This window comes from Labrus bergylta, chromosome 7, assembly GCF_963930695.1.
Source record: "Labrus bergylta chromosome 7, fLabBer1.1, whole genome shotgun sequence".
In the NCBI taxonomy this organism is placed as follows: domain Eukaryota; kingdom Metazoa; phylum Chordata; class Actinopteri; order Labriformes; family Labridae; genus Labrus; species Labrus bergylta.
The window spans coordinates 6804920-6823565 of record NC_089201.1 but is presented as its reverse complement, the minus strand read 5'-3'; the positions used below and the strand labels follow the sequence as shown (position 1 = coordinate 6823565).

The following is an 18646-nucleotide window of genomic DNA, read 5'->3' as shown; positions in this document are numbered from 1 at the left end:
AAACAATATTTAATATTTTCATGGTAGATGCTGTAAGCATTGAAACAATATTTAATATTTTCATGGTAGATGCTGTAAGCATTCAAAGATATTCAATGTTTTCATGGTAGATGCTGTAAGCATTTACACAATATCTAATATTTTCATGGTAGATGCTGTAAGCATTCACATGATATTTAATATTTTCATGGTAGATGCTGTAAGCCTTTACACAATATCTAATATTTTCATGGTAGATGCTGTAAGCATTTACACAATATCTAATATTTTCATGGTAGATGCTGTAAGCATTTACACAATATCTAATTTTTTCATGGTAGATGCTGTAAGCCTTTACACAATATTCAATGTTTTCATGGTAGATGCTGTAAGCATTCAAAGATATTCAATATTTTCATGGTAGATGCTGTAAGCATTTACACAATATTTAATATTTTCATGGTAGATGCTGTAAGCATTCAAACAATATTTAATGTTTTCATGGTAGATGCTGTAAGCATTCAAAGATATTCAATTTTTTCATGGTAGATGCTGTAAGCATTTACACAATATCTAATATTTTCATGGTAGATGCTGTAAGCATTTAAACAATATTTAATGTTTTCATGGTAGATGCTGTAAGCATTCAAAGATATTCAATTTTTTCATGGTAGATGCTGTAAGCATTTACACAATATCTAATATTTTCATGGTAGATGCTGTAAGCATTAACACAATATTCAATGTTTTCATGGTAGATGCTGTAAGCATTCACATGATATTTAATATTTTCATGGTAGATGCTGTAAGCCTTTACACAATATTCAATGTTTTCATGGTAGATGCTGTAAGCATTCAAAGATATTCAATATTTTCATGGTAGATGCTGTAAGCATTTACACAATATTCAATATTTTCATGGTAGATGCTGTAAGCATTGAAACAATATTTAATATTTTCATGGTAGATGCTGTAAGCATTCAAAGATATTCAATGTTTTCATGGTAGATGCTGTAAGCATTTACACAATATCTAATATTTTCATGGTAGATGCTGTAAGCATTCACATGATATTTAATATTTTCATGGTAGATGCTGTAAGCCTTTACACAATATTCAATGTTTTCATGGTAGATGCTGTAAGCATTCAAAGATATTCAATATTTTCATGGTAGATGCTGTAAGCATTTACACAATATTTAATATTTTCATGGTAGATGCTGTAAGCATTCAAACAATATTTAATGTTTTCATGGTAGATGCTGTAAGCATTCAAAGATATTCAATTTTTTCATGGTAGATGCTGTAAGCATTTACACAATATCTAATATTTTCATGGTAGATGCTGTAAGCATTTACACAATATTCAATGTTTTCATGGTAGATGCTGTAAGCATTCACATGATATTCAATATTTTCATGGTAGATGCTGTAAGCATTTACACAATATTCAATGTTTTCATGGTAGATGCTGTAAGCATTCACATGATATTCAATATTTTCATGGTAGATGCTGTAAGCATTTACACAATATTTAATTTTTTCATGGTAGATGCTGTAAGCATTTACACTATTTTATCTACAATTTTTGATTGATATTTGTGTAAATACTTTGAGCATTCACAGCATGTACTCTTGCAAATTTTTTCCATACTACTGTTGTAAACCCCGCACAGGAATTTTCTGTGAATTCTTACAATAGTAAATATAATACTAAAGATGCCATGAACTTTTTGTAAAGAATAGCATTAGCCAGTGCTTGCCAGAATAGTATCAATAATATCATTGTATAGAGGAATATATGCTGTCAAAGATGGCAGCACTTGTACCAATAACTTTGTAAAATTCTGTTGAATCTGTTAAGCTCTTAAGAAGCTTTTACAGCAAATGTTTCTGTGAACAAATAATTTTAAATTCTGCCTACAATTGTTACTCTGAATACATTTTTTTTTAGCTGAACTTGTGCTTGTGCTGTGGGCTTTGCATTAAAGTTAAATATTTCCACTTGACAGTTGGGCATTATTGTCTGGATTTCCATACTGTTGTGGTGTTGTTACTACAGGTAATCGTATCGAGGAGATGCATTTTTGAAGGGGAGAGGATAATGGCTTACATAGTCCAAGGATTGGTGAACGATGGGTGTTAGTTGGGCGGACTGGAGAGGTGCAGAGACAATAGCCAGGTGTGAATGTAAGGACTAGAATAAAGCACAAAACTGCAAGATCTCATAAGATTACAGCTTTATTTGGCATAACCATGCGAGTATACCACAGCAGATGACAGTATTTTATGTGAGTTGTTGGGCTGGGGTAGACAGACTGGAGAAGGTGATTTTCTTATGGAACCATGATGTGGCCATGACAGCGAGAAAGGGAGCAGGCTCAAAGCACAGACACAGTGACAGACACAGTGACAGACAGGGAGGCAGGACACAAAGGTAAGGGTGAACACAAAGCAAATACTACTAAAGAAAACCTTTTTTATATGTTATTCTTTTTTTATTCTCATTTCATTCGTCACAAAAAAAATCTGGAGTATGGGATAAAACAGATGTTTTGACCATTTATAGTAAACAAACTGACCCCTCACTTATTTTGACGGGTACACTGAGTTTTTTTGTAGTTGTACCACAGGAGTGATAAATTTGGTGTTTTTCAGGTTCACTATATAGTTAATTCAACTCATGAAATCTAATAAAGAAATGCTAATGAGAATCTTCTGAAGGCTACTGGTGGCCCTAAAATGACTAGTGAATATATGGGAATTTGAAAATGGACCTAACAAATGATGTAAAAATCTATTGGACTTTAAAAATCAGTAATTCCTCCCCCTCAATTAAATTATTAACTCTGAAGTGAAATAATTAAAATAGTTGTTTTTTCAAGTTCATGGATGTATTTCATATGTTTCTATGATATCTAGAAAGTAGGGCCCTCAAAAGGATAGCAAATATAGGAGGTCTTAAGAAGGTAACAAATACGAGAATGTGTGTGTGTGTGTGTGTGTGTGTGTGTGTGTGTGTGTGTGTGTGTGTGTGTGTGTGTGTGTGTGTGTGTGTGTGTGTGTGTGAGATAAGCCCCTCTCTTCCTGCTCTCTCTCTTATCTGTTCTCTGAGAAATCTCACCACAGAGATAATCAACATCAGTAATGCTACTTTTTCTGCATTGTTTCATTTCTACAGTTAATGCGTGAGATCCATATTTCGGACCATTTCATTTTCTTGTCTGATTGAACTCTGAATCCTTTGCATTAAGGCATGCATTTTCCCCATCTTTTAATCGGGCATATAATCACAAAAGGGGGACAGCATCATTGATAGACATGGCAGTAGTCATTTGCAGTGACAGAAATCTGAAACTTAAATTTGATGGTCTTAGCCAAAGGTCAGGCATCCGTGGGGGGGATCTATATTTCTGCTCTCTTAATGCCTTTCATGATGCATGCCTTTTGTAGCTATATCCTACTTAGTTCTCGCCTGTCTCATCTCATCAATTCCCCTGTGATATATTTCTTTCTCCTGCCTTACTTTCATTTCCCTCCCGTCTTCCATATCCTCTGTGTCCTACCAAGAATAGGACTAGGTCAGGCTGGACACATGATGATTTAGAATCTCCTTACCTTCAAGGTCTTAGTGATAATTCCACAACTGCTTGAATCACCCTTCTTTATAACTGTTGAGTAAATGTACTGAATGAACCAAATCGGTTTTCACACCTTTTGTGCCGCCTCTGTCTTATAACTTCAACACCACTTTTTTCCTGGGACTTTTGTAAGGTCCTTGCTATTCAGCCACATAATTAGTCAAAACAGTCTTTTATTTCTTCCTCCAAGAAAAACAAGTCCCCTGAGCGGGTGAATTCCACCAAGGCGGGGAACAAGCAGAATCGGAGCTAAGATGCAAACAAATAATTACCCTTCATTTGAAAAGACTCAATTAGCCTCTATTTCAGAGTAAAATAATGAGCTGGTACCGCTAAGCTGAACCTGGAGTTTCAGATGCAATTAGACTAAAGGATGGCAGCCCAGCGGCTCAGCGGACGGTAATAACATGACTGTTTTATAAGCCTAACAACAAATATCGCGCCATACCAAAGCCAAACAGATTAGCAGTGTGTATAAACTGTAAGAAGAAACATTTTCTGTAGGGTTTTGCACTGCAGTTTGTTTCCGTTGAGTGACGGAATTGAATCAAAGCAGAGACAACATAAAGAGGAGAAAAGATTGGTGGGCTTTGTGGCAATCAATGAGTGCTGCTGTAGTGCTGACATTTGTATCTCACTGCTGCTGAGGGCCCTTCCCACTGTACAGACGAGCTGAAAGCATTGTGTGCATTTCTATATGTGTTTCGCACATTTATGTGCACACTGTAGCCTCTTCTATCAAGGTTAGAGGAATCAGCCATCACAGGCTGTGAATTAAGGTCTCTTTGTCTCGAATGAATTACTGTTATTGCTGCTTCTCTAACCCCCCATTGATGCTGTGTGTTTTTCCTTGACAATAGGTCAGATTGATGCCAAGTCCAATAAGGTGGATTTGTCTGTTTGCACTTCAGGAATACACTTAATGTGGACCTCTGTCACAGTCAATATCATCATAGTGGACCTTATAGCTCCCAATGCTCAATACTGAATATTTATCTTCATCTCCCAGGCTGAATTCATGCAAACACACACTCACACACGTACACATCAACACACACTGTATGACTGTATTACCCAACTGGCATCTGCACCCATACTATCATTCTCTACCACCTCTACCAAAACACTCTGCTGAGTATTGTAATGATTGAAAGTGTCCCTGCAAAATTTCAGATGGACAATGAGGTAAATGAGACCTTCATTTCAAGCGCATTTTAGTCTCAGTCGTTGCACTTGAGACTAGCACAGCAAGTCTGGCATGACTCAAATATCAAGCTTATTTTCTCAACAAGTGCTGCGCAAAATTCTAGTTAGATTAGAGTGGGTAGAAACTTTTCCTTATATTCAAATGAGTCGCTAACATTTGGGATATGTTCAAACACTTGTATGCACACACATTGCCATGTGTAAAAACATGAGGCTACAGCCCAAAGAAAGCTTGCTGCATTTCTCTTTTCGGCACCGCTGATCTGAAACCAATCCCCCATGGCCAATATTGACTTAACAAGTGTGGCAGGAGGTGGCAAGAGGCCACGGCAGCCACCAGCGAGGAGACCAGGACAGGACGCAGCAGAATATGGGATGTAGGAGGAAGACCGTGACATTACATTCAGTCACCTTGAAGTCTGACAACATCTCTTGACTGATAACGTCAGCAGCTAGCTTGAATTCCCTGGTGGAGTATAGAAAAAAATGCCCAGTTTGACCTCTGATATGAAACTTGTTGTGGTAAACACAATGTTTAAACTTTAGTGGTAGGCAGAGCTAACAGGTTACAGAAAGTGTTATTAGAGAAGTTAATACTCTAAAGAGGAACAGTGGTGTGGTGCGTGGGCAGAAGAAATGTTGAAATAACTTGAGAGCAACTGGTTGATGCTTCACATAAATCCCTCGGACTGACAGAAAGCTTTTGATAAGTCATCTTAATGTCAGTTGCACTCAAACTCAACACTCTGTTCCAAGAGTTCACAGTCGTATATATTCAAACTTCTTCAGCCTTAAAACTTGGAAAAACTTGACATTCACATCAGATGAACCTCATGAAGGCAAATCTCAGATCATGACTAATGTTGTTTTTCAAAAACTGTCACAGAATTTAGTTCTTTCTTTTCAACTGCACCGAGGGTTACATCTCAAAACAGACATGGAGAAATATTTTCCAAGTACGATGCTAATTAGTATTAATCAAACAAATGTAAGAGGGTACACTGAGGCATGAGGGCTCTTGTGCAGTCTTATCACAAGGCTGCATTTTAGAGGGCAGCTTTTCAATCCAATATCAAACTGTAGTTATATTATTCTGCTGATGAGCCAAAGTTGAATACCAACGTACGGTCTGTTCCAGTGCTATAGCTCTTCTAATGTACAAAAGTAGCACACTTTCTACATTTTTAACATTTTTCAATATATGTAGAATGATAAGAAAAAAACAAACAAATGAAAAAAGGGGTCTAAATAATCTGTATACCTTTAGTTGTTAGGGCTTCTTTGCTGCGTACATCCTCTTTTAACAGCAGCAGCTTCAAGTTAAAGTCTTTCACGACAGAGATGAAAGGGAATTGTGCTACGCTACATAATCTATCGGAAAATCCCATTCAAGTGCAACTTTCCCCAAAGTTTACAAGGACTTCTGTCTTTGTCCTTTCACAGCCTTGTGCAGCTGCTGCTCTCCAAGAACACCAAATGCTCCTTATTATGATTCCTTAAAGAGAAGCTGAAAACATCGAAGATGTGTGTCTCTCCAGCCTGAATAGACTGACTTCAATGTCATTTGCAAATGAACCTTTCATTTAGCCTCTTTGTGAATACAAAACTTCTTCTCTGTGATCCAGTTAGATTCTTAGATAATGACTTGAAAATGCTTTATTAACTATGGCTAGCATCCTTGATGTAATGTTTAATTGAACATATTTTGTAAGTCAGATCATTCTTGCTGATATCAACCTTGCTTCTTTTATTTTCTTGTTTTATCTACTTTGAGAAGCTCTGATGCTAGCCCTGGAGAAAACATTGATCAAAGCCTAATGAAAGCATGTGCGTTTAGAAAGTTCTTACTAAGACCAGCGCAAGTGGAATCGTCTTCTTTAGTAATCTGGATGTAAAACTATCTTGTCTATCTTTTAAAGATTTGAACAAAATCTGCATGAAGTTCTAGACAGTCAAAGTTGGATGAACATGAAAAAGCAGCCTCCGGCACTGCCCAGTGAGGAGTGTAAAGGGCAATATGCCTCTTATGCAGCCTCGGAGCACAGTGGCAGGGTGACTAATGACCCCCAGTGCTCTCAATTATCATCGCTGGCACACATACACACACACACCATATGATTCATTCTGGTTGAGACTTAAGGGAGGCATGACTCAGCCACACTTAGGGGCAGCTACGGCAACATTTCTATCTCCATCTCAATTTCCCAAGACCCGCAGACGCTCGGTCTAAATGAGGACATCAGCACTCTAGGAAATAGGTTTGTACCATAGAAAAGCCACACTGGAGCTGCATGAATTAGCTTTCTGCCCCACCGCAATCAATATGAAATTGGGTCTCATTAATTTCTCGGGTCACATCCTTCATTGCAACTCAATCTTGCATCATTCACAGGCCATTTCCTCTTGCGTGGCTTTGACGTTATTTTCGAGACAGGGTCTCTGTTAGGTCAGTCGCTGATTGTCTAATTTACTGAAGTTGTCACAAAGTCAGCATCAACTGAACAGAACTAGCAGAATATTCTGTAACAGTGACACATATGTACCGTTCTAACCAGTCTTAACTGTAACATTTCAGCTTCTATATATAAGATTGCGTCCTTTGCATGTTCTGATGGCTATGAAATCCAATTTTATGGAGTAATTTTTCTTGCACTGGCCTCATTTCTAATCATTATATGATGATCATTTTTGCAAAGCTGTCTCCACACAAAAGCCGCCTAATTCTTCAGTTCTACACATAATCATGTGCAACACGAACTTGGGAAGGAAAAAGAGATAATTTTTCTAGAGCACGGAGTAATTTAAGACTGATGGTCACTCCTTTTATGTGGAAATTATCGCAGAAAATGATTTGACCATCAAGTCCTAATTGCAAATATTTGACAAATGAAGTGAAATTGGACGGCACCAGGTTGGCAGCTTTATATCTCTGCTGCCAGAAAAAGGCCTCTGAGCTCCAGCCTCCAGTCTGGACGGCTAACAGACAGCCAGCCGGCAGAATCAGCCTGCGGCCCCCAGGAGAGCCTTCCATCCTGCTGCGTCTGCTCTTCTGCGTCCTCACACACATCCATCCCGCCTGGTCGGCCTGTCAAACCCCGCGTCTCCCTCCCCTCCTCCTCTCCCCCCTCTCTTCCTCCGCTCCACTGGGCTCGTGAAGGTGAGCCAGTCCCCAGTGGCTCTACTGTACAGATTGCAATACTTCCTTTTTCGAATGGAGGCCCCTCTCCTGTGAATAGACCCATGTAAAGAGCGGCTGAGCCACCTTTTGTTCCCTTATTTTCAGATTCTGCCTCACACTTATCTCTAGATGTCTGTATTATTTAAGCTCAATCTTGTTCTCAGTTCAGCCGTCCTTGACCGTGACAAGGGGAGGCACTGGCTGCTCCGTGCGTCACATAAGAGCAGGGCTGACTAAAAGAAAGCTCTCCCCGAGGTTCAAGGCCAGTTTGGTGGCAGCTGTCAGCAAACTGCTTGTCTTTAAAAGCTCTTTTATGTCCACAACGTGTGAGGGAACAATGACAGCAGTGCACGGAACGTTTCAGACTATCTCTGAAGTGACTCTACCTCTAATGGATGCATCTAATCATTTTTGAAAGATACTGTCCATCTGCTGCTGTTTGATGGATATCTCTTTGTTGGTGCACCTCTGTGTGTGTGTGTGTTTGTGTGTGTGTGTGTGTGTGTGCGTCTGACATTTTCTCCAATCTGCAGAGAGCTGGAGTGCCTTTACCCACCTCCAGGTTAGCTTCTGTTCCTCTCGGTTTTGAGGCTCTGCGGGATCGGCAGATTCTTTTCATCATTCTCTGTGAATGTTCGGAACATGAATCTTTGGTCTGTTGAAACCCTTAAATGGATATCGGCACCGTAGCGGCTAGCGAAAATGTAACACTTCATATAAACGATGATAAAAGACCCATTTTGTTAGCATTAAATGACTACAACTCTCATGCGGTTTTTACAGCACTTCTGAGGCTGAGATTCATGCGATGTGTTATAAGTTCTGATAAGATAATGGCTGCTTTTTCTGTGGGAAAGAGAAGAGATTCTTGTGTGACTACTGGCTATTGCATTTGAAGACACCCTTTTACCTTGGATATGGACAGACTACGACAAGCTGCGATGTTTCAATAAATGTGTGTAATGTGTTTTTACATTTTTCTTGATTGAACATAATCGATGCATATGTCAGCACATGAATGCCCTCTTTTACTCAGTGTGTTTTTATGCAGTCCCTTTGCTGCTGCCGCTGAACTCAATGCCTTTCTCTTTGTGTTTGTGCAGGTTTTTGGAAATTATTATCACTTCAGGCATCATGCAGTGGAGAAGAGGGCTTTGTCTGGCCACAGGGGGACGCACATCAGACTGCAAAGAGAACCACAGGTAAGAAGGGTGTCAGTTCTCACACAGCTCATTGCAGCACTCCCTGTTGGCAACAAAAGGCCAAAAGACAGATTGGATTACACTAAGAGAGAGTTTTTATCAAAAGAGATAAGGGGGCCAGCGTCAATGACAGCTTGTCAAACTCCATAGTCTTTGCAGTCCCGACCGATCCCCTATCCATCCCCTGACCCTCAGTGGTGCAGCCACATAGCCTTAACCATGCAAAATAAAACGCAAGGGAACAACACAGCAGCTGGGAGTGTCTTTTTGTTTAGACTCTCCACTTTTGAAAAATCATTATTTGAACTATTTGTTAACTGGCGGGGGCACTCCTTAGTGTAACATCTCAAAAACAAATGAAAGAACATTTGCAGTGACTGGATGTCATCTCTGTTTGGGCATCTGCTACTCAGTTTGCACACAGCACTATACCACCACTTTCTACCTGGCATACTGTTAAGTCTGCTAATTGTTTCTGAGTTCACCAGATGTAATTTGAGTCATCATGGAGATAACAAGGGACATAGAGATAAGCAGTCACACTTTGCCTCATATATATCCATACAATGTTTGCACTGTTCTTGCCAGTATCCACCGTCTCTCTGTTATAGGTTAAAAAACAAACAATCCTGTATTGATTTTTTTTTTCTCTCGAAGCAAAGAGAAAAGCACTTCTCATAGCTGGGCATAAGGTAGCTTATGCAGAAAGCAAGGTTGTTTTTTTTCCCCCCACAAAGACACACAGGTGACTTTGAAAAAGACAGTGGAAGCCAGAGAGAGTGGAGGAGGGCAGAAAGCACTTAGTCAGTCCCGTTGTAAATCAGCCTGCATGAATAACAGAAACCTGTTTCTCTATTTAAAAGGTTCTTGGCGTTCTTCACAAAATGACGCTCATAGCACTGGCTCAGATTGAATATGTTGGTTAATTTTGTTTAACAGCCTATACTCTGATTAAATTCACACACACAAAAACACACATTGCTCTTGAATTTATTCATTTATTAAAATTGAACGTCTTCCATCCAGCCACACTCAGATCAAAGCACATCAACTCTAGCCGCCTCGCATTACTGGATAAATAATCCTTGAGGAAACATCTTGGAAAAAAAAATATTTCATTGTACATAAACATGACTATTAGATGGAAAATGTATAAATCATTATTGCAGAGGTCTTGTGAAAGATGGCAACAGGAAATATATGCAAATAGAACATCTTCATAAAAAAGTAAGATGCACCAGTGCTCCATTCTTCTGCTGTGTATGAAGGACCATCATGTGCTGTGTGTGGAAACCAGAGCCAGAACATGATAGCATGGTACACAGAGTTCCTCATTTTCAGTGAAGATGAGGTCGCTTTCTAATCAAGATTGTCAGCATAAGCCATCACTGATGATTTGATCCAAACCAAAATCAGAAGGTGTCTCATCTTCATCAAAAAACGTCTGGCCAGAAGTTTTAAAATGTTGATTTTAGGGCATTCAATATAATTCTTTTTATCTGTTTTGTCTTAAATTAACTGAATATTTGATCAGAACTGAGACAAATATAAAGATAGCTATAGATTTATAAAGTATGAATGCCGTGACATTTAAAAGGCTGTTTGCATTAACTTAGTTGTTTTTATTCACATATGAGATTTATAAAGTAGCTGTAGCATCTTTTTTTTTTCTTTTAACCTTTTTAATGCTCTGACTGCCAAAATGCAAAATGCTCGCCACCCGTGTCAACTTTGCATTTTAAGATAAAGCAGCACAGGAGGTAAAAAGGGAAGATGTTTCTTTATGATTTGGATTAACTCAGCCGTGAAATCTGCCGTTGTAACTGTAAATAGAGATGCCCATAACACTCAAAACAGATTTTCCCAGTTGCTGTTAAAAGTAAACATATCTCAGAGGTAGAAACGTTTAGAAAAAAAAAAAAAAAAAAAAAAACCCAGGCAGCAGCCGAAGCAAATAACTGTGCATCCTCTTCTTCACTCCCGCTGCCCCCTGACTCAGCAGCACTCTACTGAAATGTTTACATTGGAAACACTGGAGGCAGCGCTGGTAATTGCTGCTATTTAAAATCTTCTTAAGAGGTACCTGACTGGTGCTAAAACGAGGGCAGTTACAAGGTGAGAACAGACTGGGGCAATCTTTTAGAGAGGTAGGACTGTCAAGTCCAGCCCAACGACTTTCTCTTGCTTTTCTCCAGCCCAAATCCAACTGGCTTAGTGAGGACTGATGTGGTCTGACAGTCGCTGAAGGCTCAAGTCATCATTAGTGAGACATGGTGACACTCACTACGGCCAGTGGTGTCAGGGGTCAGCATAAATGGACATTAACAAGCTCTGAGATCATAACTGTACAGGTTCAGGTGTCTTTCTGGGCGCACACATGGAACTATGGCACTCAAATTGTTAAATTATTTGTTTCGAGAGCTCCAACATCTACAACTAATAGGATTTAGTACAAGCAGCGACAGAGGCAGGGATTTTGCCTTTTTGCAGAAGAAGGGGAATTAATGCTGTGCTATAGTGGAGATTAGAGTTGTATGCTTTGTTGAGGGACACGATGCAGGACAACTAAACTAATGAGAAGAAGTCAGTAGAAAGTTGATGTTCTCACGATTAGGGGCTGGCAAGGACCACAATCAATCTGGAAAATGGGAAGGAGAGATTTACTGTGTGCTAGATTGAGTATATATTTAATACTGTAGGCTGTTTGCCAATCTGAATGAGAGAAGAAAAAAAGCATCTTGAATTGAAATCTAAAACTCTCGCAGCAGAGCCAGGAAGATAAAGACATGTTCGACCAAAGAGATTCCATCTCACAGGATCATCTCAGTATAGAGTTTAAGCTAACGCCGTGCATGAACCAGCAGCTATTCAGGGCAGCAGGTTTCTGGCTAAGGAGCAACAGTTTGTCCCCAGGTTACCTTCCCACCCACACAACCAGAAAACAGTCCGAACCTCAGGCTAAGCGTGGCCACTGCCAAAACCCACCGCAGCACAAGTGAGTGGGTTTGTGTTTACATGTGTTTATTAATGTGTATTGGTATATTCATGTGTGTGTGTGAGATCAGCTGATCCCTGGAAAAGGGTAAAGGAAAGGTTCCGCTCCACCTGGTTGAAAGGAAACAGATTTGAAAAGACAGTGAGTACATAATGGTTAGATTTGGATTAGTCATTGCTATGCTTGAGCTCGTTACAGTGTTTCCTCTCTGTAATCCTGCTGCCGTCTCAAACATTTCCTCCATTGTGTGTTTGCCTCTACTCTGTTATTTCTTACATGCTGCTTATCACCAGACCCTTTGAATAATCACACAGTGGCATGGCGACATTGGCAGCTGCATACGCTTTTACCATTATGCTCGTGAGGACTGTTTGTCATCTCTCCTCCACACCCCACACGGCCTTCTCTATGAGGGAAGGAATCGATTTGTTTTGGGGTGGCTGCTGTTTGTTTTGTATAAAACCACGGTGTAAGGCAGCTTACTGCATGCTGGGTTTCAGAGGGACTAAACCCAACATCTTTCTCTTGATCCCTCTCTCTTGCAGTTTTTGCACCCGGGTTTGTCTCTGGCTGCGGGAGTCCAATGTGCCTTTTCTCTGCGGTGGCTTTGCTGTGAAAAGCTTGTGATTTTCTATATTTTTGCTTTTGTCAACAAATCCCCTCCAAAAAAAAAAAATAATAATTTAACAATGCACTAGTTTATCTCTCAATATTTTCTGACTTACATTGCGTATCAGCATTCAGTTTTCAGCTCACAATGTTTGAATATGAGTCAAAGGAAGGACAGGCGAAAATGGGGTTGTTTGGGATTATTTTCAGCAGCGGATTTGATGCACTACTTGTGCCCGTAAATTTTGTTTAGCTGAAGACTGAAAGGGGATTCTAATAATCAAATATTTAATCAAAGATACGAATATTTGTTAAAATGAATAAAACACCATCATCTAGAGGCCCCTCAAGTGATTCTTGCAGGCTCTCTTTGGGGTCCTGAGCTCTTGGTTTGGAACACTTCTTTATGATAACAATGTAATGACCTAGAAATAGGTACAGTTTGCAAGTTTTTTACAATGAAAGATATGACACTGAACGAAATTCCCTTGGAATTTGACTCACCATATCACAACTTCATTACTCCTCTTGGTGGCGCTTTTCTTTTTAGATGTGCACTGATCGACTGGATGGCTGTGATCTGTGACCCTGGAATCTGCTCACAAATCTCAGATTCTGTGCTGATTTTAGATTACTCACAGGAGATTCACCTTTAGTGCCATGTGCTCAGTGACACAAACACAAAAAGCCTCACAATTGACAAGATAACATGTCGGCAGTTTGGACATGAGATGATTAAACAAAGACCCTTTCCCTTTTGTTCCCCAAAAGTACCTCTTCCAGATTTTGCTTTGCATCTAGGCTGTCATGAGAGACTACAAGGGATCGCCTCAAAAAATAGACACCACTTGAATTAACTTGATGGGAAATGTATAATTCCTTCAGGAGTCTAAGAGAATGCAGCTGAAGAGAGTTACATGAGATTGAGAGATGGTCATGTCGCTGGTGTAGTTTTAAAGAAGATATTTTTAATAAACAGTTAATTAACAGTCAGAGTTTATTATGAGCATATTTGGCTTTCCATCAAGGAAAAGTTAAAATGTTTTATTTCAGCCCAAAACTGAATCAGCAGGTCAGACCTTGAAAGAATTGTGCACAGAATCGTTGCATCTTAAGCACTCATGACGTAAATAAAGTGAACAGAAGAAGAAAACATCAGGATAATGTCACCAAATCCTACACCCTTACAGGATTTTTTAGGGGGTCTTTTAGATTCTCCATTTAATCAGATAACGTGGCGTCATTATACGATTGTCTTGCAATATATCAGTCAACACAGACTCGCTGAATATTATCTTTATTGTGGGCCATATGTCACATATCTTGAATTACCTGTCCATTTCCTCCCCTGCTTGTGCTCATGCAGGGTTTTCTGTGTCTCTTTTGCAAATGGAGCGGCACGTATGTAACACAGAACTATAACGATTAAATGCTTTTGGATTACAAAGACAAAAGAATTCTCTGTTGGTTTTGGTCTGCCACAAACTTCTTCTTTTTTCCCATACACTAGAAACACAGATTAGAAGATCAAAGCGCAGGCTTTCCCCTCTACCATTCTCTCTCTCTGCATCACAAACAATACCAGCACGGCCTCTTCTTAGTCATCAGACAGGAAGGCCCTCAGGACACTGTGCAAGAGATGGAACAAATCGTTTATTACTCCAGTGGATTACTGACCTAGACCATGTGCAAAAGTTCTTCTCGTCTCATGATTGCGATATTGAGGTTGTTTTCGGCCGCTCTTTCTCCTCATCCAGACCTCGGGGCCAATGCTTATACTGCTTCTCTGTTGGGTTATTTGTTCTTTATCACTGACTTGCTCTTTACAGGGTTATTGACTAAACCTTGTTCTACTGAGCCGTAGGGAGTTGGTGACCTGGATATTATGTTGCATTTACATTTTTATTCATGTGCACATGATATCCCACAATTTGTCATAATTAAACAGGTTTCATCGAGTATTCCACCGTGAATGTCCGTTTTTCTCGTGATATTGTATAAGAAAGCTCAATATAAATGGTTAAATGTGCTTATAATAAACCATTTGCATTACTTGGCTGTATTTTTTAGATTTTGATTCCTACAGTAGATGGCTTTACATAGATCATGGCCTGGTCCGTGCTTCCAGTTGTAATTTGCTCTGATAATAATTTGTTGCACAGTGTGCAGCAGTGCAATGAGGTCAGCCTTGTGCACTTATAAATGTACTGGAATGAGATAAATGTTAATTAGTCTAGGGTCACTTGCATAAGGTTAATGGCTTCATTCTCTGAGGCAAAGTTTTAACACAAGGTTGGGAGCTTCACCAGCTGGATGTGTATATATTCTGGACAGGCGCCTTGCCAGATCACATAATCATGAAATCAAGCACGGAGAAAATCCTCACCACAAACAGCTCTGACAGCAAAAAGCAGAAGGAAGAAAAAAAAAAACACTTTTGAAATGACAAAATACTTGAATAACAAGTTGTACTTTCAGAATCTGAAGTTGTTAGGTTAAGGCACACTTGGCTCAGGTGTTCTTCACACAAAAGTGGAACTTGTGTAAGACACAACTCAAACAAGGATGCATTTAACACGCACAAGAATACAAAAAAACAGACTTTGCTCTATCTGCTGTAGAAAACAAAATCTAAACAACTGGTTTTCATTTCATTGAAACATGAACGCATGTTTACTCGACAAAGAGTTTAAAGTAGGGGGCAGCTGTGGCTCAGTGGTAGAGACGGCCGTCCTTCAATTGAAAGGTTGGGGGTTTGATCCCCAGCTCCTGGAGCCACAGGACTCTTAACCCCTTTTCACTCCCACTTCTGTGTTCTGGCATGTGCATGTGTATAAATGGGATGAGTTAATACTGATAGACACTTTACATAGAAAGCTCTGCCATCAGTGTGAGAATGTGGTGTGAATGGGTAGGTGTGACCTGAGATGTAAAAAGCACTTTGAGTATTCAGAAAACTAGAGAAGCACTTTATAAGCTCAAGTCTATTTAACCATCTACTTCACCTTCTTCATCTGCAGACAGAGTAGTTAAACATTAATGTCGAGCTCGTGAACTTCACAGCCTACAATCTAGATGTCGTCTTAAATGAGCAGCAGACATGTGTTTGTGTTAGAGTGGTCTTTCTTAGTATTCTTCACAGCAGCTCTGAGGAGGCGGGACAAAGCCTATCTGATTTTACTCATCCTGTGTAACAAAGTCTCAGTTATTAAAGACGTGGAAATGAAAGAAGCATTTAGCACCTATTTCTTTACATTTGTTGGCCAGTGACACAGTAGAAGCCCAAACTGTTTTTTTTCCCTTAAATATTTTGGTGTTTAATTATTCAAACACAGTGTTGGGTGATTTTACTATCAATCATGCTCACTGCGCTTAAGTACCTGTCCAAAAAGAGATAGAAAGAAGAACAGGGGAAAGCTTAGTGCACACTCATCTTACTGGAAAGCTGACACGCATACAGGAATGATTTTTATTATGTGGCTTTTGGCAAGGATGCTTGGTTGGAATTTATTTTCTTCAACTTAAGAAACAAAACTTTTAAATGACATTAACTATGTGTGATATTCGCAATTAGTGTCACCATTACAATCCTGTACGTATCCCAGCAGCCTCCAGGACTTCAAAGGCCCCTACTCCAGCACACAGTACAGTAAAGCCACATCCCCTCTGCATCTCAGGAATGAGATGAATTAGATTTGCTGCACATCTCTGCCTCTCTCTCAAGTTATTACTTTTTGAACACAGCTGGGGCCATGTTTTCTGCATCTGCAGTCACTAGGATATGGCAACAGCGTCTGGAATTAGAACATTTGTAACAACTTAATATCATGTGAATGTCATTGTTCAAACTATGCCCTTTCTCGTTGTGCGTGGGGATGTGTCTCTGTGTATGTAAGTCCTGGTACAGGCTCTTGTTGTGTCACACAATGACTACTGCTACTCCTTACTAGCAGGTCTCCCTGCAAGCAGAACGACTGGTCTTCAGCCCATCCAAAACAGCATGTCACTTTGTTGTTTCCCCCAACCAACTTCCAGTTGCTGCTCACTTCGATTTCAAAACCCAGTTTGCTCTGACAATGAAAGGAGCCTGGTCCTACCTTCACAACAGGGCCCTACGTCTCTATAGCTAGACTCTTCTCTTCTGTAGTCCCCCTGTGGTGGAATGAATAACCAAGCTCCATTTGTTCTAGAGAGTCCATGTCCACTTTAAAGAGCTAAAGACCCAGCAGTTACATGAACATCTACACACTTAACGATGTTGATGCTGCTGGTGATGATGATATTAACAAAGCTGCCGATGTTGTTGTTGTTGATGATTAAAAAATAAATCTTTTTGAAACCCTGGATAGCCTCGAGGTTCTGTCACGTGCCCCATGCACAGAGGCTATAGTCCACGTCATAATCAGACTTTCTGCCTTTTGCTGCATGTCACCCCCCACCCTCTCCTCCCAACATTTCCTGTCTATGTTCAGCTGTCTTATCAAATAAAAGGCAAAAATGGCCCAAACATATAACTCTAAAAATATTTTCTATAGACCCTGCTTACTGCCTCTGTGCACCGCCGTCCATCACGTGTCCAATCGAACATGAAGCTGTTTGTTGGGATTATTGATGTTGCGTCCACCTAGATCCTAGCTTGTGTTTAAATCCTCTCAGATGGATGTCGCTTTGGATGAGAGCTTCTGCTAAATTCAATTGTCAAGTCACTCACTTTATTAAATATACTGTAACACATTTAATAACAACAGGACTTGAACCAAAGTGCTTTACAACAGACATTGATGAGACATAATAATAATAATAATAATAATAATAATACAATAAATGTAAATTAAAAAGAATGTCATGGTGTCCAAAGCTGCTCTTAGATGGAGCAGGACAAGTTTAGCACAATAACTGGGGTCAACAGAGAGTAGGATGTCATTGTAAACTTTGAGCAGGGAAGATTCTGTACTGGGATCAGTTCTAATTCCAGACTAAAATTTGTCAAGGATATTGATAGGGTAAAGGTAGGCCGAGATCTGAGATGAAACTACTTTTTCCAAAATCTTAGGGATCAAAGGTCATTTAGAGATGAGCGTTGAATTATTGTGGTCACTGGGGTCAAGACTTGTTTTCATGAGTAATGGATTGACAATTCCATACTTGAAAGAATAAGGGACAATGCCATTTTTATGAGCTATTGATTACAACTAAAATAATAGGGGACAGTGTGGCAAAAACTGAAAACACTTCGTACAGTTCAGATGATGTCATCGGTTGAAACTGCTGGAAGTGACTGGTAGGACTGGTTTGTTACTGAAGATTCTGAGTCTAATTGGATGAAAGATCTTATTTCCTTATTTTGATTGAGAAAGAAGTTTAAAAAATGTATGTAGCTAGAGAAGGGGCCGCAGCAGGAGCAGTAATGGGATTAAGGATGGAGTTTATCAAACAAAAATAAAATTCTGGGTATGTGGTTGTAGTTGTTAACCAAGTCTGCATATTACTGTCTTTTAGGAGACTTCACAGCAGATTGATGTGATTTTTAATTGGAACATTGTAACATGTGTCTATCTGTCTGTATGTCTGTGCACCCCAGGTCCTGTGGACGGAGCAGCAGGTGGTGAAAAAAAGGAAGAAGAGGGATGTCTACACGGAGCCAACAGACCCTGATTTCCCCAAGCAGTGGTACCTGGTATGTGATAGTTTCTTATCTTTCAGTAGTCTTTCATCACTGAATATACAGTCAGAATGTAAAACATTCAGTGTTTTATATATAAACATCGCACAAAAAGTAAGGACGTTTGTGTTTGGTAGATTATTTCTTTGTTGGAACAATGCTTATTGGCAATTA

The 18646-nt window shown here is 39.6% G+C and overlaps 1 protein-coding gene across 1 annotated transcript in view; it reads left to right on the top strand.

Annotated features, from left to right (window-relative positions):
- The window catches only part of furinb (furin (paired basic amino acid cleaving enzyme) b), a 92880-nt gene that overhangs the window by 41757 nt on the left and 32477 nt on the right, over positions 1 to 18646 (top strand). Inside the window, exons 3-4 of the mRNA XM_020641933.3 lie at positions 9108 to 9206; positions 18392 to 18487. Coding sequence (XP_020497589.1) covers positions 9108 to 9206; positions 18392 to 18487 — 195 coding nt within the window. The remainder of the gene's footprint in view (positions 1 to 9107; positions 9207 to 18391; positions 18488 to 18646) is intronic.